The sequence below is a fragment of the Salvelinus sp. IW2-2015 genome, unplaced genomic scaffold, assembly GCF_002910315.2.
Source record: "Salvelinus sp. IW2-2015 unplaced genomic scaffold, ASM291031v2 Un_scaffold2918, whole genome shotgun sequence".
NCBI lineage: Eukaryota > Metazoa > Chordata > Actinopteri > Salmoniformes > Salmonidae > Salvelinus > Salvelinus sp. IW2-2015.
In genome coordinates, this window is record NW_019944215.1 from 39,419 (window position 1) to 63,975 (window position 24,557).

The 24,557-nt window shown below is 45.4% G+C and overlaps 2 protein-coding genes across 2 annotated transcripts; one reads left to right on the forward strand and one right to left on the reverse strand.

Moving 5' to 3' along the window:
* The first annotated feature begins 1,852 nt into the window (after positions 1–1,852).
* LOC111955724 (lysine-specific demethylase 7B) lies at positions 1,853–22,582 on the forward strand. The gene is made up of 16 exons (XM_024142047.2): positions 1,853–2,048; positions 9,885–9,970; positions 10,524–10,641; positions 10,893–11,053; positions 12,805–12,946; positions 13,300–13,486; positions 14,146–14,308; positions 16,364–16,558; positions 16,664–16,755; positions 17,028–17,114; positions 17,373–17,615; positions 17,869–18,154; positions 18,407–18,501; positions 18,621–18,763; positions 19,077–19,456; positions 19,596–22,582. The coding sequence occupies exons 1-16, from the start codon at positions 1,951–1,953 to the stop codon at positions 19,682–19,684; spliced, it is 2,565 nt and encodes an 854-aa protein (XP_023997815.1). The 5' UTR covers positions 1,853–1,950; the 3' UTR covers positions 19,685–22,582.
* Positions 22,275–23,671, reverse strand: LOC111982567 (NADH dehydrogenase [ubiquinone] 1 beta subcomplex subunit 2, mitochondrial). The gene is made up of 4 exons (XM_024014155.3): positions 23,472–23,671; positions 22,948–23,092; positions 22,717–22,809; positions 22,275–22,380 (listed from the first exon to the last, which is right to left on the reverse strand). The coding sequence occupies exons 1-3, from the start codon at positions 23,591–23,593 to the stop codon at positions 22,735–22,737; spliced, it is 342 nt and encodes a 113-aa protein (XP_023869923.2). The 5' UTR covers positions 23,594–23,671; the 3' UTR covers positions 22,275–22,380; positions 22,717–22,734.
* Between the last annotated feature and the right edge of the window lie 886 nt (positions 23,672–24,557).

The following is a 24,557-nucleotide window of genomic DNA, read 5'->3' on the forward strand; positions in this document are numbered from 1 at the left end:
AATCGCTCAGCACTACCGCCAATAACGTTATCTATGCAAAACAACTGAAATAGCCCACCAACGTCAATAGCCTATATAGTGTTTCCTTCAATGGCTAGTGATAGTGAATATCATAGAGCCACATAACAACACCAGCATCACCAACAACAAGTTAGCAAAGATGCTCATGGCTGTGTGAGAACCATTCATTCATCATTGTCTCTTCTTACCTCGGTTTCATGCGTCTATACCCCAGTAAATTGATTGTAAAGTAGATATCAATTCATAACATTATAACTAATGAAAAAATACGTTTGTTAGCTGCTAGCGTTCTTTACGGGGTCCTGTCTTGTCTTAGCAACACGACCACCCACTAGCCGATATGAACTGTCAATGGTCTTTTTCCAATACCGCCACCTGTCGACGAGCTCGCGAATGGCTCTAAATGTGTTGTCATTTTACGCATTGTACACCAGATGGCGCTCAAGGCCGTGAAAATATTCTCACGCCGCATTCTTTGTCTTCTTTCAAAGCTTGTTCCCTAAAATGTAGGACATTAGTCCAAATTTTGCATCAGTTTATCAAGTTCAAAACTATTTTATGTTTACAGGATGATAACTATTTGTATTAGCTTCACTATTTTAGACCTAGCTATATCATGCCTAGTATTTTGCTGTTGCACAATAAATTAGTGTGATAATGTTTTTACAACATACCTTTGACTTTAAACATACACATTAAGTATACATTGCAATTCCGTTTTCTATTTGAACATATTTTCATCCCTTATAATTGGCCTGCTCTGACTGCATGTTGGCACACACACTGCTTCTTTAACTGAAGTAATCCCAGCTGTTTAGACTTTATAATTAATTAAGAGGCATTGTTGGGCTCGTGCACAGCTCACATCAGTAGGATATGAGAATTAGGGCTAGGGTTAGCTCAAATTGGCGCAAGTAGAAAATATCTGCTCAAACAGACCAATGCAGGCGAAGTATCCTGCCTGGCTGATGCTTATTCAGACACGCCGACTATGGTAACAACAGCTCATTAAAGCAGAGTGGCTCCCCACAGGGAGCTGTCATGAAACCTCAGGGAATGCCACAGGCCATATACACACCATCATGACTGATGGGCTTTGACCTTAACACCCTGCAACACCCTCAAATCAAGTTGAGGCTATTTAAACATTCAACCTCAGTTACACTTACACATGTTAAAATCCAACAATTATTGGCATGTTTATGAAATATCAACTGCTAAATAGCATCATTGTCTCTCCTTAGGAGGGCTTCATAAATGGTTCTCTAGTATAAATACAGTATCAGGCACATGCCAAAGTCAGCAAATAACTGCATGTTTCCATAGGTGCAGTCACAGTGCCGCATGCCTTGCATGCATTAAGCCTACTTGATTATGCAGAGCTGCACAGATGGGTTTATGGGGGGATGGGCACTGTCAGCTCACACAGATCAAACGGGTCGGCAGTCCTATTGCTATTCCCTACCCACAAAGCACGTAGAGCACGTCACACACGCTCAGTGAGAAATACCAGGCAGGGAGAGCATTTTGTTGTGTTCCTCACGCTTCCTGTATTCTGAACCAGCCCATATGAGTCCAAACCAATGGCAGTGCTTTTCCTGCTGAGTGCAGCCTTGGGCACTTTGACCAAGTTGTGTCAGTTTGCATCATATCAGTGTTGTTTATAGGTCAACGATCACTGTCGAGTTAAACAAAAAACAACTATTTACATCATTCACAATGTTATAAGTATAGGTATTTGCTATTACACTGAGTAACCAGATGGAAATAAATTATTTGGAAATTGACGTCAGAGATAGGCTTGCCCCAATGGCTTTGCCATGCTTTCTTTCGCATATGATCGGGTTTCCCCTCGACTCTTTCCGCGTACCCAACCAAATCTCCGCCCCACTTTATTCCTGCGTTGTTTGGGGACAGTAGGATAGGAAGATGGCGGCGGCCCCGCTGTACTGTGTCTGCCGGCAGTCCTATGATGTGAGCCGGTTTATGATCGAGTGCGATCTCTGTAACGACTGGTTTCATGGCAGGTATGGAGATTACACCTTCCTTGACACATGCAATCGATTTCACCGACTAAACTAACAGCAGGTGCTTGGGAGTAARCGAGGATTGTCATGCGGTTGTGACTGCTATTTGTGTGTAACCGGGTCTTCACGGGTCTCTCACASTATTGGCACCTCGAGCTAGCTAAACTTTACAAAATAGTAAACCGAGCCAGTGTGTTTTTATTTCTATTATTCATATTGGGAGTTAGTATTTTACTCAACTTATTGGGATATTAATAGTGTGTGTTGGAGGTTTAAATGTTATCTTAGCCGAAAGCAGTTTGTCAAAAGAAATTAGCCTAACGTTACTAGTTTGCTACCGTTAGCTAGCCAGCTAAGCTTGTGTGTGACGAGTTGTCAATCTCAGTGATCAAAGCCAGCCCTTCAAACATTTGGTCTGTTGAAAGAAGCCTGTAGGCTTAGCCTATCCAATTGAGTTAAGAACAAAGTTGCCTGGTTATCGATTAAAGGCGTGGGTTCTGATTTTAATCCAGCTTGTCATCCTTTACTATAGAGTTGGGTTAATGCTAGTCTGATTAAATCAGCCTCTAATATACAATAATTGTGTATTACATCCTGATTAATCAGACTATGTTGGTGCATGTGACAGCCTGACCTGACCCTGGACTTTCCTAGTTGAGAATTTAGGCCACGCGCTTTTGTGAATTCGATTGAAATGGAACATCAATCTCTGGCAMATTCTTGGTGGCATCACTTCACTAGCCAAGTGACCTATTGCACGATCAACATTTTTAGGGGTAAATTACACAAATCCTACAATTTGAGTGATTGTCCTCATTTGAACTCGTTTATTTTTATCCCTATCTATTTAGTGGCCAAAAACCTAAGATGAGAAAATATGATTGTTGTTGAGCTTTTGATTGACAGCTCGAGGTTGGGTATTTAAATCCCCCCTTTCACCGAAAATAGGCACATGTTGTATACCCCTAGTGGAAGAAAGGAGTATTGAAGAGAAAATTAAAGACAACTAATATGAATACAATAACAGTTTGGCTTGTGTGGATATTACAAAGCTATTGCGCAACTACACTCTGTAGACTGCCAAGAACGCAACGCCCAGAATGATGGGATGCCTGAGCCAGGGAAGACTCAGTCTGTGTCATGTGCCAAAAGAAGAGGAACAAACTTTGGAGCTTCCCCATTTGACGTATGGCTTACGGCTCCCAAACGGAACTAGGCAGAAGAGCCAACCAGAGTGCTCTGTGTTGTTTATAAGGTGTAGACTATGGACCAGGTAGGGGGCAGAAGACAGAAATAGTGCCCTGCTAGTTTCCTAATGGCCTAACACACTACACTACAGGCATGTGCATAGGGCCTGTGCAGTGAAAGAGCCTCACATCCACTGAGCAGGCCTGTGCTGCGGATGCTTCTGCTGAGACTATGGAGATGGCACTCTGCTGAAACATTGCATTATGACCGACAACAAACCCCGTATGGCGTCAGTGGCTCACGTTGCAGCCCACAGACCTGCATCTCTCTCCAGGCTGCGTGGGTGTGACTCCCAGTTCATGTCTGGTTCTGGTAGAGTGTGTGGTAGTGGTGAGACAGAGACTGGATGGGACACAGGGGAATGATTGATGGTAGCTCCACAGAGGCAACTTCAATGTACCATCCATCATTATGTCCTACACTCTCAGCCAGGGGAAAAGACTGAAGAGAGATGGATGCTCTCCCCCTGTCTTCCTCAATGTTGTGAGAGAATTTGAATTTGTGGGAGAGCTTGTGTTTTTAGTGTGTGTGACTCAGACCTCAGAGGATGGTTAGTGTCATGTTTACATTCATTAGTGGCACTCTGTGGGGTCTTTGTCTCTGGGGTATGCCAATGACATTACTCTCAGATTGATCAATGCTGATTAGGAGGTCAACAGCATCATGTATTGATTTCCAGTCGTTTAGAGTCACAGTATATTAGGTGGTCCGCTAATGATGATGATGAAGCAAAGGCGAACTTGGCTTCAGACTGGTTCTGCAGCTGATGGGAAATGGGGAGAATGGACCAATGTTTTGCTCTCTTGGAATTACAAGGATGAGTTGAAAGTAGGATTTTACTAAGGATTACACTTAGCTGAGTGCATTCCTTTTATCACTCTGACAGAAACCCCTGAAAAGTAGCATGGCAAGTTGCWTCACCGCCTGATTGACACCTACTTTGCCTACATACAGTTGAAGTCAGAAGTTTACATACACTTAGGTTGGAGTCATTTAAAACTTGTTTTTACAACCACTCCACAAATTTCCTGTTAACAAACTATAGTTTTGGCAAGTCGGTTAGGACATCTACATTGTGCATGACACAAGTAATTTTTCCAACAATTGTTTACAGACAGATTATTTCACTTACATACAAGTAAGTGAAATCACAAAGCCTGACCTCAATCCYGTAGAAAATGTGTGGGCAGAACTGAAAATGCGTGTGCGAGCAAGGMGGCCTACAAACCTGACTCAGTTACACCAACTCTGTCAGGAGGAATGGGCCAAAATTCACCCACCTTATTGTGGGAAGCTTGTGGAAGGCTACCCGAAACGTTTGACCCAAGTTAAACAAGCAATGCTACCAAATACTAATTGAGTGTATGTAAACTTCTAACCCACTGGGAATGTGATAAAATAAATAAAAGCTGAAATAAATCATTCTCTCTACTATTTTTCTGACATTTCACATTCTTAAAATAAAGCGGTGATCCTAACTGACCTAAGACAGGGAATTTTTACTAGGATTAAATGTCAGGAATTGTGAAAAACTGAGTTTAAATGTATTTGGCTAAGGTGTATGTAAACTTCCGACTTCAACTGTATAATGCTTGAATATTAGAAGAGTAAGCCCTGCTGCACTAAGGACCAATCCAGTTTGTCAGGCAGTGTAATCATGTGTTGACAGATCTAGTGGGAGAGGCAGAGTCTGTGCATGGCCTAGGTGTATGGCCTACGTGTATGAGGCTCACTAAAAGACATAGGCCTATGTTGAGAGCATGTGTGAGAAGACACAAACCCAGTCCCCSACCGCCTTAGAAGAAACTACTCTGTTCAACATGAGAACCTCAAGGCAATGCAACCTGCACCATAAACAATGAAGTTGTTCCACTCCTTCCCCGGGGGACTACAATGTCCCATAAACAACAAAGCAGAAATCCTCTTTTGTTTTCCAGCTGCCTACAGAGAAGTCCTTCTACCCTAAGCTGTCTGTAGAAGCTTAGTGATGTGGGTTAATGGTGGAGAGAGGTTGTTRTTTACGAAGGCCCTTCATCAGTGCATTGTACCCCATTGATATGATGGGTATCCTTTCCTTTTCTCAGTGAGGGTTCAAATGGTCTGATTTTTTTTTWATGCCCACATGGATCCTAGTCTTTGGAAAGGCAGGAGTCAGGTGCCCTTTGGGTCTAAATGAACCCAAGCAGGTGTGTTTAACTGCCCTCACCCCTCCCCATCTCCCACCCTCTCCCCCATTAGCTATCTGCCAGTTCTCTAATGTAGGCGTGTCGGAGTCCTATGCAGGGGGGTTATTAAGTGCTTAAAGCAATGGCTGAGCCCGCCTACAACCCTTTGTGTGTCTTGGCTGATCATTGAGACACAATGAACCCCTCACAGTACATAGACTAATGAATAACCCCAGTCACACAGGAAGGCAGGCAGCTCCACAACAGAGGATGTAGAGTTAGAGGAGCTGATGGCGGTAGGAGAGTTGACAGCTCTCCTGATTCAGGACAGGATGTTTGACTCATAGAGATGGATGGAGAACTCATCATGGATATAACCCATTTTAGCATGGACTTTGCCATTGAGGGCTTCCTCCATTTTAAAGTAGTCAACTGGGTGTGGATTCCTATGAGTTGGGGAGCAATCAGCCAATGAAGAACAAAATAGCATCTGGTTCTGCCCACGCTGTTACAGATGCTTTAATGGCACAGATAAAAAGATGAGTCCTCAATCTATCTCTATGGTTTGACCTCATGCTGTGAGGCTGGTATCTGCCCACCATTGGCAGGGGGCTGGCATTGTTTCTGGGAGAGTGGTGAGACAGTGACAGACACACACAGACCCATATTGGGCTTTATTTCCCGATGTCACTTGATTTATTACTATACACTAAATACCAAAGTTTTGTCTTCCACACAGCTCTTAAATTAAGCCAGATTTATAGTTTTGTTGTCTTCGATGGGGCAGCCTCAGTAGTTTTTAAAGAGTGAGATTGATTTGAGTTTGAGGAGTCAAGGATAAGTAACTTCACAAGTTGCATCATCATCATCAACACTCCCCAGCCCTCCAGTTTCCAAGTGACTCACCCAACCCGTCATGATTGCGCAAGGGAAGAAACAGCATCAGTCTGGTGGCACAGTGCCCTGCTTCCCCCCGTGCCGGCCCGCGCTGCGCTGGTGTAACACAAGATGACCAGGCAGAGGAGGACGTGTAGGAGGTCAGCTTGGCTCGGCTCAATCCCACAGCCACACGCTCACTCTGTCGCGCTCGCTCTAGCATGTCCTACCCCGACAGAGGCAGGAGAATTAATGTCAGGCCCGGGGTGACATAATTGGCACTGTGACTCATTCTAGTCTCCCCAGCAAGGCCACTGAGCAAACTCAGGAGACCAGATTCCAGCCCACTGCTGCATTGTACTCTGTCTTGGCTGCTGACGTAGGAAGTGAGTGGAGGTGTACTGTTGAGGTCACTCTGTAGGGTTAGGACACTGAAGGTGTTTATAGCATTGGATCTTCTATAAATGGGGCACTGACTTTTTTCCGATGACTTTACTTGACCAGGAAAAACTCTTAGCGGCCTACCGAGTGTTGCAGCGGTCTAAGACACTGCATTGCAGTGCTAGATCCGGGTTCAATCCTGGGCTGGGTCGCAGCCGGCCCCGTACCGTGGGACCCATGAAACGGCGCACAATTGTTAGAGGAGGGTTTGGCCGGCCAGCTAGTCCTTGTACAATCGCGCTCTAGCGACTCCTGTGGCGGGCTGGGAAGATGCACGCTGACACTGTCGCTAGTTGGACGGTGTTTCCTCCGACACATTGATGCGGCTGGCTTCCGGGTTAAGCGAGCAGTGTGTCTAGAAGCAGTGCGGCTTGGCGGGGTTGTGTTTGGCTCTTGACCTTCACATCTCCCACATCTCCCGAGTCCGTACGGGAGTTGCAGCGATGGGACGAGACTGTAACTACCAATTTGATACCACGAAATTAGGGAGAAAAAGGGGTAAAAAGTACCCCAAAAAATGTATAATACATTTTTTAAAAGTCTTATTCCTACCTAAAATCAGGCAAGGTTCTCTTGCTTACCTGTGTTATTACTCCCAGTCCCAACCTGTTACGGCTTCAGGCTGGCTCTGCAGTTAGTGTGAGCTGCTGAACCACAACACCATTGCTAAGGAGACTTAACCAGCAGCAATGCACCACCAGAGAAAGTTCAGGTGTGACGCCGCTTCCTGCTGGACTTTGTTTCCCTTTACAATTTCCTGCAATTTCCACTCTGATCAACGCTGATAGTGGCTGGTGAGAACTGTTTCCACTCCTAAGCAGGAAACCTTTACTACATCTTCACACAGCTCCTAGCCTCCAGGCTAACTCCAGGACCCTGAGGGAGGGAGCTGGAACTTTAATGGCTGTCATTTACCGCCCTAAGCAAGTCCCCCAGTGTTTTCTGTTTTCACACTGAAAGGAATTCCACTTTTGTCACTCCCAACTTCAGAGAGCAAGACCTCCAAACTCATTTAAATTTACCCACTGAAGACCAGTCACAGAGCAGGGAGATTTGAATGAGAGGAAGACTGCAGAGCGGGAAGAAGGCGGAATTGCTTGAGATTCGCTAAGTTGTTGCCATCTTCATGAACTTTCAAGCCTCTTAAACTAGCTACTAGGGGAAACGCCGTTTGTTTGTATTTTCACAATTAAACAGATTGTCAGAAATAGCCACTTTGTCTTTTCTGCTACATAATCTTCCATGTCAGAGTAGCAAAAGATATTAGTCCACATTTGTCTCTATGCTCTTGTCAGCTGAAACTAAAGTTTAGCTTAAATCGGCTATCTTATTGTTTACTTGAGAAGAAGCTCTTGAAAGTGCTGTCTTAGATTCCTCCCATACCCCAGTGACAGAAAAATGTTGCCTGCCATTTTTCTCCCCTTCTCCATGCATCGGTGGGCGTCCCCGCATAATGGCAACACTCAAAGCCTATTCACAGGATTCTGTGTGTTTTTCAGTGTTCGCTTATGGAACAAAGCATTGGTATGCACCAGAGGATTGTGTGTGTTGTTGCCTGTGGTCTGGCTGTCGGGGGTTTGGTGGTGTAGGGGTTTGAGTGACGTCGACACTGTCGCAGTTCTGTGGGATACTGAGACAAACGCATGGTTGTGATTCCCAGTCTGTAAATAGCCAATAGTAAAGGTCTGGCCCAGAGTGGTCTAGAGGTTATTGTTAGGACCTAGGGAAAAACTCCTTGCCCTAACTAACTAATTCCTTGCCCTAACACCCCTGTCCTCCAGACAAATGAAACCGATCGCCTCCCAACTTCAAGGTTGCTTGACTTTTCGTACCTCCTTTAAAAAAAAATTGAGACCAAAAGGTCATCTTCCACATACACTACTCTAGTCTGGATCTGTGTTTACCTCAACCTCTCCCTGCTCCTCCTATACATCACCACTCTGTAGTGTTTCTGGCTCTGTGTTTACCTCAACCTCTCCCTGCTCCTCTATATCCCCCCGACTCTGTAGTGTTTTGATCTGTGTTTACCTCAACCTCTCTCTGCTCCTCCTATACATCACCACTCTGTAGTGTTTCTGGCTCTGTGTTTACTCAACCTCTCCTGCTCCTCCTATACATCACCATCTGTAGTGTTTCTGGCTCTGTGTTTACCTCAACCTCTCCCTGCTCCTCCTATACATCACCACTCTGTAGTGTTTCTGGCTCTGTGTTTACCTCAACCTCCTGCACCTCCTATACATCACCACTCTGTAGTGTTTCTGGCTCTGTGTTTACCTCAACCTCTCCTGCACCTCCTATACATCACCACTCTGTAGTGTTTCTGGCTCTGTGTTTACCTCAACCTCTCCCTGCACCTCCTATACATCACCATCCTGTAGTGTTTCTGGCTCTGGTTTTACCTCAACCTCTCCCTGCTCCTCCTATACTCACCACTCTGTAGTGTTTCTGGCTCTGTGTTTACCTCAACCTCTCCCTGCACCTCCTATACATCACCACTCTGTAGTGTTCTGGCTCTGTGTTTACCTCAACCTCTCCCTGCTCCTCTATACATCACTATCCACAGCCACACAGACTGTCAGAACAGGCTGTCAGTTTAGAAAAACCATGATATCTTTTCTGTCTCTCGTAAGTCTCAAGTCTGGCCCAAAGGATGACCCAGTGAGAGAAACTTGTATGTGACCCCTTTTCCCAAAGGCTTTAAATCATGTAAGTAGGAGTCGTCGTCGTCGTCGTCCCCCCCCCCCCCCCCAGACAAAGTAAATGATTTCATGCAGTGGACTGACTCCTTTGTGTACAAAACCCTCTCAATCCCTCAAGCTGTCCAGAGCATGGGCCCTGGAACCATGGATGGGGATATCAGTGAGAGAGAGCCTGTTTCCACAACAGCTTCTCTGGTGTTATGATCCTGGAGAGAACAGTCTCCTGTCCCATTAGTTTATTTATTGGAAACACCATGGCGMTAGCCTGGTCCCAGATTTGTTTGTACTGACTTGCCAACCGCTATGGTCAATGTGACGCCATATATTGGGACCAGGCTATCATGGTCCTGTCTGTTTCTTTAACAGTTGTGTATATACTTACAGTGATGTCTCCTGTCTCCCCACAGCTGTGTCCAGGTGGAGGAGCACCATGCGGTGGACATTGACGTTTACCACTGTCCTAACTGTGAACCCCAACACGGACCCTCCTTGAGTCAGTATTCCAGTCTGTTTTTGTGTGTCTCTTTGTCTGTCCGTCCTGTCTTTTCTCTGTCTTCTCTTCCTCAGTCGGTCTCTCTCCATCTCTTTTCTCTCCTATCTGTTTTACTACCATCTCTCCCTCTCTCTCTATTTGTTCCGTCCCCCGTGCCTGTTCACTCTCCCTCCCTTTCTCCATCCCTCCCCCTCCGTGGCTGATGGACTGTCCCCAGGAGAGCAGCATAGTCTCCAGTCTGATTTAGAGGAGCCTGACCCCTGAGAGCCCGGGGCCAGACATTAACAGGCTAATTGAATGGGGCTGTAATCCTTTGACTTAAATTGGTCCTAGCCCTCACCTTGGCCTCTGCTAGAGGATGAACGGGGAAAATATATTATCAAGACTAATGACTATTATCCATAATTCACAAGGTTCTGTTGGTTTAAGGGAAGAAAATTGAATACAGTAATAATTTGTCTCAGGTCTGTCACTGGCTATAGTGATCGTTTTCATGGCCAGTGAAGGCTTTGGCGTTCTGTGAGTCTGATGTTCTGCGTCTCTCCTCTTGCAGTGAAAAAGCGCAACAACTGGCACAGGCATGACTACACCGAGCAGGACGATGGCACCAAGCCAGTGCAGGCTGGCACCTCTGTGTTTGTCAAGGAGCTCCAGAACAGGACCTTTGCCAGGTAGGAGCCCAGAACACTTACCACCGAGGACTCTGATGCCAAGCTAGACCCACTCTCACACCTGCACAGCAAACGCACATTTCCTCAGCAGTCGTGTTGCTATGAACAAGACTGTGATCTTTGTTTTAGTCACAATGCTAAACATTTATTATGTTCTTAATTTCTCTCATTGGGTATTTACATAGAGTTGAACATATTAACAGGAATTAGCCATTATCCATTGTCTCTCTGTCGGTGTGTGTGTGTTGCAGTGGGGATGAGATCCTGCAGTGGATGCCTGGGGAGCAGGTGACCCAGAGGCACCTGGAAAGTCACGGCTGGCTGTACCCCATCGCTGTGTCCAACATGGAGGGACTGGGACTCAGGCTGCCTCAACCATCCTTCTCTGTCAAAGATGTGGAGCAAGTTGTCGGTAAGGACATAGAGTGTATACTGTGTGTGTACTGTTTGTGTGTGTTGGGGGGGCATGCTCAAGCACCCTGGGCTAGATTTTCTGTCTATTTGCAAACATCCCCAGAGTCTAAGTACATAAATGGGCTAGTAGTGCAGACATTTAGCATGTAGCACAACTAAGACTGATCACCAACCCATTCACTGCCTGTCTACTGCACAGGATGCCTATTTGATAGGACATATGTTACCTACACCTATTGTTTTGAAATAGAAAATAATTTAAAGCTAATGAAYGCATTCTCTGTCAGTTAATGAGCGCCTACCGTTGAGCGGACGCCATCTGTCCGTCAAACAAACAGGTTGCCAGGTTCAGAGTGTTGCCAGGTTCAGAGGGTATTTACCCCCTTTATCAATCATCTCCCAATGGCTGAATAAGCCCTACAGGAGGGGAGGGCAGGTCTTCCTCAGCCCCCAACACGACCACCGCTGCTYTCTATAGAATAGAAAGGCCTGGTACCACAAGGCTCCTATTACAAGCCCGTTACTAACCCACAGCTATCTGGACCGACTGGACGCGCAACGCAACCCAAACCCACTTGTGTTTTTATCATGGAAGTTCATATTCCACCCTCTGTGATGCTTCGTTGAGCATTAAGCTGCTCTGGTGGGAAGCAGCACAGGTGTTGTGACTGGGTGGAGACAGAACACAAGCAGGATCGTGTTACCTACCTCCTTACAGTTTGGACACAATGGGGGACAGGCCTGGAACCTGCTGTCTCCTGGGGTTACCCAAGCCTAGACTATGGTCGGCCAGCTTAGGATAAACCTCCTGGAATTTGTCACCTCCCAGTACTTTAATGTTGCTCCTCCTCATTGAGGGTAGGTGAAGTTTTCAGTCTAAATATCATGTGAAAGGATGGTGTCTGGAAGAACCCTACAGGGTCTAGCTAGAGTGAATGCCAGGTGTCGGTGCATTGCTTAAAACACAGGAATAGTTTGACCATGTGCAACCAGCCACTATAAAGGTGTAGTGTGGAGTATTTACTATGGTCTGTTTTGGGCTTGTTGGCTGGTAGTGACTGAACACTCTGTTCTGCTCTCTCTGTTTGGCTAGCTACCCTAACTCCAGCTGTTCACTGTCATCAGACGCTGGCCAGCTGGACCCGCCGTGTGTGTGTGGTGTGTAGGGGGTTGGGGAACATTAGGGGGGTGTGGGTTGGTGGTGGGAGGATCACGCAAGCACCAGCTGTCCTGTCCCCACACTGCCGACAGGCCCCCGTTTCCAGCCCTCTCTCTCTCCGGCCATCACTGTGTCGTTTGATTCACTGCCTCCCAGCTGTGTGAGTGCTGGTGGGTTTTTACCCTCACACACCCATTAATGACAGTGGCCCCTTCCCCAGTCTCCACCTCTGGGACTCATATGGACTGGACAGATTGTCTGGCCCCCGCCCCCACTCCATCCACTCCTATGGTGTATTGGCTGTGCCAGTCTCTCCCTWAGGAGTTGTACAGAGACATGGAAATGCCAGAGAGCTTCAGAGTTCAGATCCCCTCGCCCACTGACTCCCATTAAAAATAGTTATCCCTGGTGTCTGTCACTTCAGTAGGGATGGTCCTTTCTCTTAACCAGATGTATTATATCTGACTGAATGGTGCAACTGTTAGACTGTAGACACAAAATGATGATGATTCCATGGGCAGACTGATACCACGTTTTGCTGTCTGCTCCACTATATGACGGCTTGGTCATCATTCTCTTGTCGTCCACAGGCGGTGACAAAGTCATTGACGTCATCGACGTGGCCAGGCAAGCAGACAGCAAGATGAAGCTGAARGAGTTTATCAAGTATTACTACAAGCCTCATCGGCCCAAGGTGCTCAACGTTATCAGCCTGGAGTTCTCTGACACCAAGTAAGCTGTAATTTGGTCCTACTTCTAATAATCCATTGCAGACTCTCTCTCCATYCAAATGGATACATTTTGAAATGGATACTATTTACAAGACATGCAAACAGAAACCAAGAGCATCYAGACTGCTGTCAAGTTCTTCATGATTCATTTTGCTACAAAAACACACACAACACAAAAGAACAAACAAGAATGAACACAAACATTCAACAATACATTATGTACAGCTCAAGACAAAAGTGATCAAACTACTTATTATCAATGATATCATTATTTAGTACATTTCAGCACTTTTACTGTGATTTGATCCTCTTAAGTAGCCATAYCTCTCTTACCRCTCACTCTCTCCCCCCCAGGATGGCAGATCAGGTGGTGGTACCTGACGTAGCTCAGAACATGTCCTGGGTGGAGAACTACTGGCCAGATGACTCCTTCTTCCCCAAGCCCTTTGTCCAGAAGTACTGCCTCATGGGGGTCAAGAACAGCTACACTGACTTCCACATAGACTTCGGGGGCACCTCTGTGTGGTACCACGTTCTCTGGGTGAGTGGGTGTTAGTTACATGTCCTACATGTACACTAGGCTATCAAATCCTAGCAGTGCGCAAAGTGCAGTTTGGCAAGTCAATGAAATCAGCTCTGTCCACAACATTTGGTGATAAATCGATGGCCTGGCTCGCTCTTTGGCATTCCCCTCACCACTTGTAATGCGCGCTGACATTTAATCAAGTATGTTTGTACATGGGRGGKCTATTTAGAGCAATCTAGGCTGATTGGTACCCTGGCAGAAGTTCACCTCRGCAGTACATTTCGTCGTTGGCAAGCTCCAGGGGGAATTCTGTCCCCGCCGTGGTAATAAATTATCCCTYCAAYGGCAACAAAGTAACCAACCGCTGCTAATCACAAACTATGCKTTGTGTTCATGGTGACATCACCAGGCTGGCAGGCAAGCACTCTCCTTAGCTATAGAAGCAATGTGCAGCTCAGCTTGTGAAAAAGAGGGCTGGGAAATGCACCTTAAATGGAAGAAAAAAATCCCCTGGTGTGAAAGTAAAACACATCTGTGTGTCTCTGAAATGAAACATATTTTGCAGGCATCTCAGTGCTCCTAATTTTATAGTCACATTGTGATGCCTCTTGGGTTAAAATGCTTTATTTTTTATGAACTCTCGTTAACTCTCTCTACTCTCTTTGTGTTTCCAGGGTGAGAAGATATTCTACATGATCAAGCCGACCCAGGCCAACCTTGCACTATACGAGGCGTGGAGCTCCTCTCCCAACCAGAGTGAGGTGTTCTTCGGGGACAAGGTGGACAAATGCTACAAGTGTGTTGTGCAGCAAGGAACCACGCTGCTCATCCCCACAGGTGTGTGTGTCACAGGAGGAAGGTGGTACCTTAATTGGAGAGGACGGAATAGGTGGCATGGTATCAAATACATGGAAACCATGTGTTTGATACCATCCTATTTGCTCCATTCCAGCCATTATTATTAGCAGTCCTCCCCTTAGCAGCCTCCACTGGGGAGTGTGTGTGTGTGAGCGCAAGCATTTGGTCTTTATTTGCCTTCTCTTGTAACAGGCCATGTATTTAGTTTTCCTGAAGAGCTAAACAGCTTACATTAGGCTTGTGTTAATGGAACCATAGTGTAGATGAAGAGAGGTTACCACTGACGATGTAGACTGGCCCTGTGAGCGTGTGACACAGAAACCCCTCTGGAATTAGACTGTGTCCCTAAAATACCTTTTCCACTGTGTCCTTAAATACCTCTCTCACACGCCTGCTTTTGGTGATGTATAAATAGACTATCTGGTAGTCTTGTCTGCCCCTCCCTAGAGAAACCTGTTGATATCCTCAAAGTAGACAAACAAAACAGTCTAGTTTCCCAGGGTGCCTGCCTGGAAAATGACTCCCTTTTTTAAAACACTGATGACATGTCATTGCCAAGTGAATTTGGAAAAGCAATCTTTGCTCAGCAACAGCCTAGACATTAGACACACCCGTCTATATTGTCGTAACACAATAGGAAGTTCCCTAATGGAACAACAGCACCAGTAATGTCGTGAAAGCGACCATATTAGAAGCTCTTGGGCCTACTTTATCCTCAGCYAAGCCTCTGCTATAGCATGTGACTTGTAATTCACCTCTCACATTCYACCCCATGTCTTGATGACGTAAYGCGTCTMGAGAGCCATGAARGGGCGACYGCAGTAAGCAGAACCTCATGGTTAACACACGCTCCTTGTTCTCATTAACTACAGATGGCTTTTAGAGTGGTTTCACTCATGTCCTTTAGTGATTTATCCCCATCTCACCGTCTCCGTTATCACCACAAGGATCCTTCCATAAGCTTACCTAATGGGGGGGTCGTATTTCATTTGTAGAACACAGGATTCCATGTTTTTTTGTCTGGAGATCACCTGAGGATGATGTAAAACTATACAGGGTATGTAATTGGTTCAGAACAGCAATAGTGTGCAACTCAACAGACTTCACAAGTTCAGGGTATCCATACATTTCTGTGTCAATACTCCCATAGGAACAAGAAGAAAACCCACATGTTTTAAAATGCTCCCAAAGTTGTATACCTTCAGTAAAGGTTAAGGACTGCCTGGACTGCCAGCTGTGTTTTCTCCAGGGGGTTAAGGGGGTGTGGAGAGGTGGGATAGAGATTTGGGGAGGGGGTAGAGCACAACATACTTGGCCGCTCAACCGCGGTAACCCCGTAACCGCATCAGTGCCTGCAGTATCAGTGCTGCGTCACCGCCGTCTCTGCTTTCTGTTATCTCCGGAGGTATAAAGAGCACTGCTTTATCTTTACCAGGTCAGGCAGGCCTGATATGACCCTGTATGTTTGTGTTATCAGGTCAGTTTGTGTGCGAACAGTGTGTGTGTCAGTTTTATTCAGGTTGGTGTTTGTGTGTCACATACCAGGTTTACATCCAACTGTTTTATGCTAGTAAAGTAGATGTCAGAGAGGGAATGTTGGAAACATTTGTCTAAACTTTCCAATTGTCAAAACAAAATACGCTGGACAAGGTGGGATCTTTTTGTGTCGATAAAATGAATAATGTTATAGAACTGCCTTTTTATGCGCAAATATTGATATAATAACCATCATATGGAAGTAAACTTGGAGTCACGCGATGATATGGTGTGTGGTCCTCCCACTACTCTCATGAAAGCATGCAGTTTATTAGGCTACAGATTAAATAAKTTATGATGAACTTACTCAGGGAGGTGAAAGTGCAWGGTGATGAACTTGATGCTTTTTTCCAATGAATATCAAGGGTCTTATTCTGGTGACATGATGATCAATGCTTGGCTGCTGATTTGACAAATACAACACCTGGCCAGTGTCCTTGTATTACCACAGTCAGTGAGTCAAACATTGACTGTGTTTGTGTGTGCTGCCCTCTGCAGGATGGATCCATGCCGTCCTCACCTCTCAGGATTGCATGGCGTTCGGAGGCAACTTCCTCCACAACCTCAACATTGRCATGCAGCTCAGGTGTTACGAGATGGAGCRTCGTCTGAAGACTCCAGACCTCTTCAAGTTTCCCTACTTTGAGGCTATCTGCTGGTATGTGGCCAAGAACCTGCTGGAGACCCTGAAAGGTGAGTGAAGCTGTAAAATCCACATAACCCAATAAATATATTGTAGTAATTTTTTTTCTCTCACAAGCATCATAACAAATATAATGCCTTTSTKCTCTTTCTCAGAGTTGCGAGAAGACAATTGTCCGCCTCAGACCTACCTAGTGGAGGGAGTGAAAGCTTTAATCAGTCCACTGAAAACCTGGCTGAAGAGAGAGGTGAGGGGCACAGAATGAAATGGAACATTTGTGTTATTTTTCCATTGTATCTGTGGGTGAAGGTCCTGGCTTCACCTTCTCTATACTGCACCTGACTCTGTTGGCTGATGAATATCTAGACTGATTGGTTTATCTCCCAGCTGAGCTCTGATGGAAGGGGGTGGGGGTCATAGGGGTTTCCCCTGGATCTGATGACACTGTGCCAGKGGTGGAAACAGAGCCTCTCTGTTCAACTCCACCCTAATTGTGTGTGTGGAACATTGTCACTGCAGGTTACGGAGCCCACCAGCGAGGTCCCGGACCATATCAGGCCCAACCGTCTCATTAAAGAGCTGACCAAGGAAATCCGCTACCTGGAGGTAAGGTCTGGGGTCACAGGGGGAAGGGCCTGAGGAGCATCACCTTTGTGTAGGTGGAAGAGCACTCAATCTGAGGGGCTGTATGAGAAGTGCTTCTAATTAATCTGTCACTGATGTGATGGATTTGTTGCACCTTATTTGTAACTGGCAATCTTTCTCTTGCGACTTCCTTGTTTATAGACGTAGATTAGATTTAAATATTGAGGTTGTGTTCAAAGCCCTCCCTCTAATGGTGTTATGTTGTGTGTGTTCCAACAGGAAGACCAGGGCAGCAGTGGTGGCACCAACAAGCCAGTGAAATCTCAGGGAAGCGGTGGAGGCCAGTGTCTGGCCATGCGCTCCACGCTGGAGAGGGTGTGCCCGGCCCGTCAGGCGCGGCGGGCAGCCCGGAGGCTCCGGGAGCAGCAGGAGCAGGGCCCTAAGGTTCCCTCTAACCTGGAGATCCTGGAGCTGCACACCAGAGAGGTGCTCAGGAGGCTRGAGGTGGGCCCTCTGGAGGAGGTGAGAGGAACATGTCAAACTCCCACAACGCAAAACTAGAATGTCATACGCTCTCTGGCATATGTCACATTTAAATGCCTTGTTATTATTGGAAATAATCATTAGATCAATCAATAAACCACATTTAGTATTTTCCGTGCATTACTCCTACCGAAAGCAATACTGTTCCCATGCTATAGAGAGTAATACAATTCAATAGAAAAGTCTGACACCTGTGTTAAATGAGTCCTATAACTCTCTGTCTCTACCACAGGACCCTACCTTCTGTCCCCCGGTGCATGGGAAGTTCAACATGGTGTCCACTGCCTCTGCCGCTGCCGCTGAGAACCCAGACACACACCTGCGTCTCACGCTGCACAACGGACGGATCATCCGAGACGCGAGGAGACCAGGTAGTAGCACGGCTAGCAGCCCAGTGAAGGTGGAGAGTGAGAGGTCGTCCGTGGGCCAACTGAAGAGCAGAGAGGAGATGAAGACAGAGTCAGACCAGCAACAGCAGCACAGCACTATGGGAGGGGAGGAGAAACCAGGCCACCTCGGTAAGTCATGATGCTGAAGCAGTTCACGAGAGGGAGAGATAGAGAGATATATATATATATATTGTACATTGTATGATTTATAATCTGACTCAACTTTGTCAGTTTATTGCCCTCATTGTCCCAGACACACCATGCTTTCTAAAGGGTCATGTTGTTGACACAGACTAGGTCTAGTAACCTGTTGACTTGGACACAGAGAGGGAATGGTTCCTACCATTATCTGTGGTTAATGATGTCTGTTTGCCGTCCCAGGGGGTATTGAGAGGGTTAAGACTGAACTCAGGGAAGAAGCCTCAGGACACTCCGATGTGTCGGACATGGACTCGGACAGTGATTCCAACACACAGGTACCTGATATTAACATGGTCTACCCCCACTGTGGTTTTGTCAGTGAGAACATAGCACTTAACACTGTCTGTTGTGTATCATCCCTCAACCAGTTTCTCTTCTCTCTCCCTCTCTGCAGCAAAACACCTCTTCTGAGGAAGATTCAGGAAGCTCCCAGAGTGAAGATGAGGAGAGGGGCTCATCCCAGAGGGCCGCGGGGCACACCATAGAGCTAGACCAGACAGACTTGAACCTCCGGCACAAACACAAACAACTCAAAAGGTGGGTGGTCTGACCTGTTGTGCGTGAGCAAGCTAAAACACAGCTCCTGTTATTGGAATCACAAAAATATTTTAGCAATTGAGTTATTTATTAAGGGATAATTTCTTGTAGAAGTGTCTAGAAGTTCACGCCATCGGTTTAGTAATCTCATAACGATGGAATTGGATTTGAAACAAGCATGTGCCAATTATGCATACAACGATTATATTCATAACTTCCCTTTTGACTGGTAAAGATAAGCACAGTTTGCTTTTGTGGAGTCTGGCGGTGGGCTGTAAATGACTGAGTGTGTCTCTTCTCTGTGTCCCTGCAGAGAACGTCCTACCTCACCCAGCACAGAGGAGGCCATTCAAGGCATGCTGTCCATGGCTGGCCTGCTGTGCCCCTCCAAGCCAGACGAGGTCGCCACTTCCCAGGAGCCGTGGTGGTCCAGCCAGAGCCGATGCTCGCCGGAGCGCCGAGAGCAGCACCAGCGTCGTGTGGCGGGGGACAAGAGCCCCATGGACAGCCAGGGAAACAGCAGCAGCGAGGCCTGGGACAATCAGGGGCCCCTCTCCCTTGGGGCCCTGAGCCACAATGCCAGCCCAGAGGCCGACAACTACCAGTACTGTGATCCCTCAATGTCTCCCCCTCTACACCCCTCCAAAAGACACGCCTCCAACTCCCCTCCCGTCAGCAACCAGGCCACGAAAGGTACACAACCAAATATTTTATTCTCTCCATTTGTCTAGTAATTAGTTGATGTTCTCAGGGATTGGATGGTACTGTGACACAACTCTCTCTTTATTCAGCACGTCAGCCATTCATGTGGGGTTTGGGTTTTGTTTTTCAGGCAAGCGGCCCAAGAAAGGAATGGCCACGGCCAAGCAGAGACTGGGGAAGATCCTGAAGATGAACCGACACAATGGCGTCTTTGTATAGAGCTCTGAGGGCCACAGGCAAAGCTAAAGGAGGGTAACAGACCCCTGTCCTCACATCCAGATTATTCTGTACATTTAGTCGACACCTTTTTGTCCTGGAGAAATCACTGCCTGGGGAAAGGGCCCATCTGAGAGACTTGTGGTCAGACACACAAACGAACAGGCTTACTGTGCATGCTTAGGACCACAGGGTATTGGATTCACATGCGCAAGCTACCAATCAAGCGCACAGCTTCACTGCAAGCACGCTAAAACGTAATGGAGAAGGGGGAAAAAGCATGTTGATTACTCAACTTCAGGGAAACTTAGAGTTCCAGTGGGCATTAACGTGCCATGGGGAAATGTTAGATGTCCGGATGAGGTAGGAATGAGRTCTACAGTACATCGCAACATKGAAGACAATTCTWMAGCCAATGTTAATGACRCRCATAAGCCAATGMAGGCTGCKTGATGTCCCACCATCTGCATCTCCCAGCGCTGCCTTCCTTGAATATCTGCAGCACTATGAACTGGATGAGACCCAGGACAAGATGGAAGTTGGGATAGACAGGCTGGCTTTCCACAGACTGGCATTGACCCACCTGGCTCCGTGTCTGGGCTCTCTCTAGCAGGGTCCTTTTTGTCCCTGAGAAAAAAGAAGTGCTAAGCTAATTTTTCGAAATGGTGCTTAATGTTTGTACGTCCTCCATGCTCCCAACTCCCCTTATCTCAATCACACCAGCAATAATGACGTTGAGTAGATGAGAGAGACGTTTTGAGAGGCAGCACTCTTGGTTAGTCTTCCCTGCCACATTGTGTCATTCATCTATTTAAAGACGATTGCCTAATTTATCATTGCACTGTTTTTTGGGAAGGTAAAAACCCATCAGGTCTAAAACAATTAAATTTTAACCTGTCTGCATTAGTTCATCATAAGTCTCTCTTTGAATTTCACATTTTAATGCTTTGATGGATCATACGAAAGCCATAGTCCTCTATATTGAATCGATATGATTTTGCTGCCCTCTGATGGTCAAAGGGAGACTAACAGAGTGCTGCCTCAATAAGGAATGTTTTATAGTGTAAGTTGTTTACTTGGTTGAAAAACAACTTGTATAATATCCTGCTTAATTTATTCAAGTTTTGTTACGTGATTTTAATGTTATTTTTTTATGGATTCTGAGTTATGTATTTATTAATTGAAAGAGGTGAATATTGATTTTATTATATTTTGGCCCTAAACCTCAGCTATTCTGGGAATTTTCTTCTCAAGAGGTTTATTTTTTTCTTCCTCGCTTATGCTTATTGTATATGTGGACATTTTAGACTTCATGTGGTCATGATATATTGTGTAGGTCAGTAAGAATTTCTAACTCAATCTTTTTTTCCCTCCACTTCTGTCCAAGTAGACTTCCTTAACTTGATTTGAACCTATGTCTCTTCTGGTTTCCTCTCATAGTTTCCAGGGGTTAGTGGGGTTGTGTGTTAAGAGAATGGGTAATATTGTGACTCCAAACGTTTACCACCCCTGCCCTGCTACACCTATAGCCTACTTGACGTTGTTTAACAAAAAAAACAACATTTTGAACAATTTTAATAGGGTGAGATTTTTTGGGGGGGGGGTGTGATCCTATGATATGGTGCTGAAGTGAGGTGTGTGATGTGATTTGTAGCTCTTCACTCTCAGGGAATGATGCCACAGATATGACCTCTGATTTAATCACCAGCTACATTATGTACACTACAAAGGCAAGTTCTTCCAACCAGACTCTTGTTCCACTTCTTTCTCTAACTAAGCAGTTGTGCATTGGAATTGACCAAATCAACATGATCATCTCTATTTGGAGATGATACCATCTATGCTCAAGCTCTGCCTAGCTAGTAAACAAGTTTAACGCCACTGTATCAATTTCAATATCTGACAGAGCAGACCCCCCCCCCCCCCAACACTACTTGTCCCAATATCCTTAAACACCCTCGCTCTAGACTACAGAGTATTTCACTAAATGACATCCAAACTTACTCAGTCACCAAGTAACTTTAATAGCACCCTTTGAACAGTATCTAACTTGAAAGCTGTGCTATGAGTTCAACTTGCAGTGCACCTGACCTTGGCATAATTGTGGTCTATCGCTCAGCCCTTAATGAGATTTTACCTAATGACACAAATATCACACTTGTATGTCTTCCCCTCCATGGAATAGTGTTTAATCCTATTGCCAGACATTTCCATTAACTCTTATTGCATGTTGATGTCCTCACCACTCGTCTGTGTAATAATAAGCACAAGAGCTAGCCTGCAGGCAGGGTTTGTTATTGGCAGCAGTTCTCTCATTCATTGTACAGTATTTACCGTAAACTCTTACGTGCAAATCTGTGTTTCTTCTCTGTGCATTAGTCCTTCAGATGGTTTGATTTGAACCATACAAACACTGGCTAACTGTGACAGTTACTTGATGCATTTCAAAAATGGCCTGTAAATATAAAAATGAACTGATTTTGTTAAATTGTTTTAAAAACTTTTTTTTTATACAGGAAACAACTAGAACTAGGAGTTATTATACACATTCAAAAACAGTCATTGAGTTCCATATGTACACACCCCAAAGATGTTTCAGAATAAATTGATTTTTATTTATTTGTCTGTACAACGAAGCCTCTCGGGACACCGTTGTGACCACCAGGTAGACTCGTAACGACCGGGCACACACACAAGGTCTAGAAATAGAAAAGTACTATTAGAATATACATACACCTATGATTTCAAACAATGCCACCGCTACAGTAAAGAACCTAATTGAAATGGGCATATTAACACAGAAGGGATATAGTGCATGAACAATCATTACTGTACTTACAGAATAGGCATTCCATTAACCATCCTAATGCAAATATGTATAAAACCAACAATTTATGACTATCCGTTGTGATGGACACAATCTTTCRTCAGAAGACAAGACGTTCTCATTGACAAACATCCCTTGAGGATGTGTCACAGATCCTGTGGTGAAGACTGATGCAGCAGTACAGTACTGGTCAGGACAAAAGGCACACCTGGGGGTAGAGGGCACCTCATTCCTCATCGTCAGCTGGGATCCCCAGTTCCTGGTCTGTCCATGCAGATGCATCAGGCCATGGGAAGTGACCCTGAGAGAAGAGGCATCATGGGGGTKTAAGTCTGCTTGATGGACACCAGCTTTCTCTCCATCCTTTCCTCTATGAACTGGCAAAACTAGATTTGACAGGGCATAACTATAATTGGAGCCTAATCTACATTTAATTCACCATCACTGCATCTGGGTCATGCCAGCAGTGCCACAGGATCCAGAACCACATGGCACTGCTGAGGAGCTCTGCTTGGAACGTCTGGCTCTTGGTGAGCTGTGGGAATTGCCTGTACTGGGCCTCAATGTGTGGTCCACCACCAGCTCTGAAAGGAAACAGAAAACCAGAGCACTGAGGGTATCACTGTTTTCACCCCATCACTGTATACCAGTATGTAGCTACGCTCTACACATTTGATGAAACCCAACAACCCAATGGGTTAACATCTGATCATGGCGCCTGCCTATCAGAGGCGCCTACCTCTGGACACTTGTTTGGTATGACTACTGTCAGACTGCTAGCTAGTTATAAGCTATAGCCTAACGGTACTGTTTAAAGCTAAGAAGACAGTGATGAATATGTGTACAGCTGACGTGTGATTGATAATGTTTCTTTAATTATGAAGGACCATATTGAAGTCACCCTTTCGTCGCAAGCTGTTATCTAACGTTTACATTATAACACCAGTTAATTAAGCTACTTACTTTCGGGTTACTATTTTCTGAGGTCCACGTGTAAGAATCTGCGTCCCGGCCCTAAGGACACCCATGGCCCTTCCTAAAGAAGACATCGTTTTTTCTCTGTTCCCCCAGTGTTGTTTTCTCATAAATGTCGTTCCACCTTGACACAGAGGTCCAACCAACCAACAACGAGCGCTATGATTGGTCGAGATGGAGGGCTGTTAAGAAAATGGATCGACTCGTTTTCACTTTTGCACACTAGATGGAGACAAAGCCCTTTATATGTATATTAGGTAGTTACAGAAGATGATTTTTTATGCATGTATGAAACTCTTAAAAGGGAATCGTATAGGAAATATTGGGGGGGGGGATCTATTTCATTGTTCATATGAACATGTAATGCTGGAAGTTTGTGTTGTGATATGGTGAATGAATGCATGCGTGCTTCTGTGCAAACTTTCAGAAACTGACAACTGAGCAAGGACGGTTGGTGGTCATGGCAGTCCCTCCAATTCCCTTCCTCTTCATTACAGGTTTTATGTTGGGACGTCATGCACCTCCTTCCTTTGTTGACATGTCTTCCATGACATGGGTGCGCAGTGCATTTGTTTTGCATCCAGTATAGTAAATTCAGGTGGAGGGAAATTATAGGACGGCAGTCAGGTTTAATGAATAATCAAGTGACAAAAGACAGGCATAACAGGTACAAATGGTTAATGAGCATTTAAATTACGAGAGCAATTCTTCTCTGGGATAATTGTGAAGAGTCTATTCGCCATTTACTGATTAATGAATCTGAGAACCGAGTGGGACAATGGCGGAAAGCTCCAAGCCCCCTATCAACAGCTAAACGGTTCGACAGTTGSTTTTGTCCTTGGGGAAAATCTTACTAAAATATCAAATTGTGCTTTTGTCCTTGGGGAAAATCTTACTAAAATATCAAATTTGCAATTAACTTCGCGTTCCATCAGGTGTAATGTATCCAACTGTAATCGAATTGTTACTTTAAAGTCCTGCAAAAATGTGAAGTTTCTTCCCTTTCATGCCAGTGTTCAGTTCAGCTTTTGTTGGACACTTTTACATTTTCATAGACAATGACCGTAATTCCAT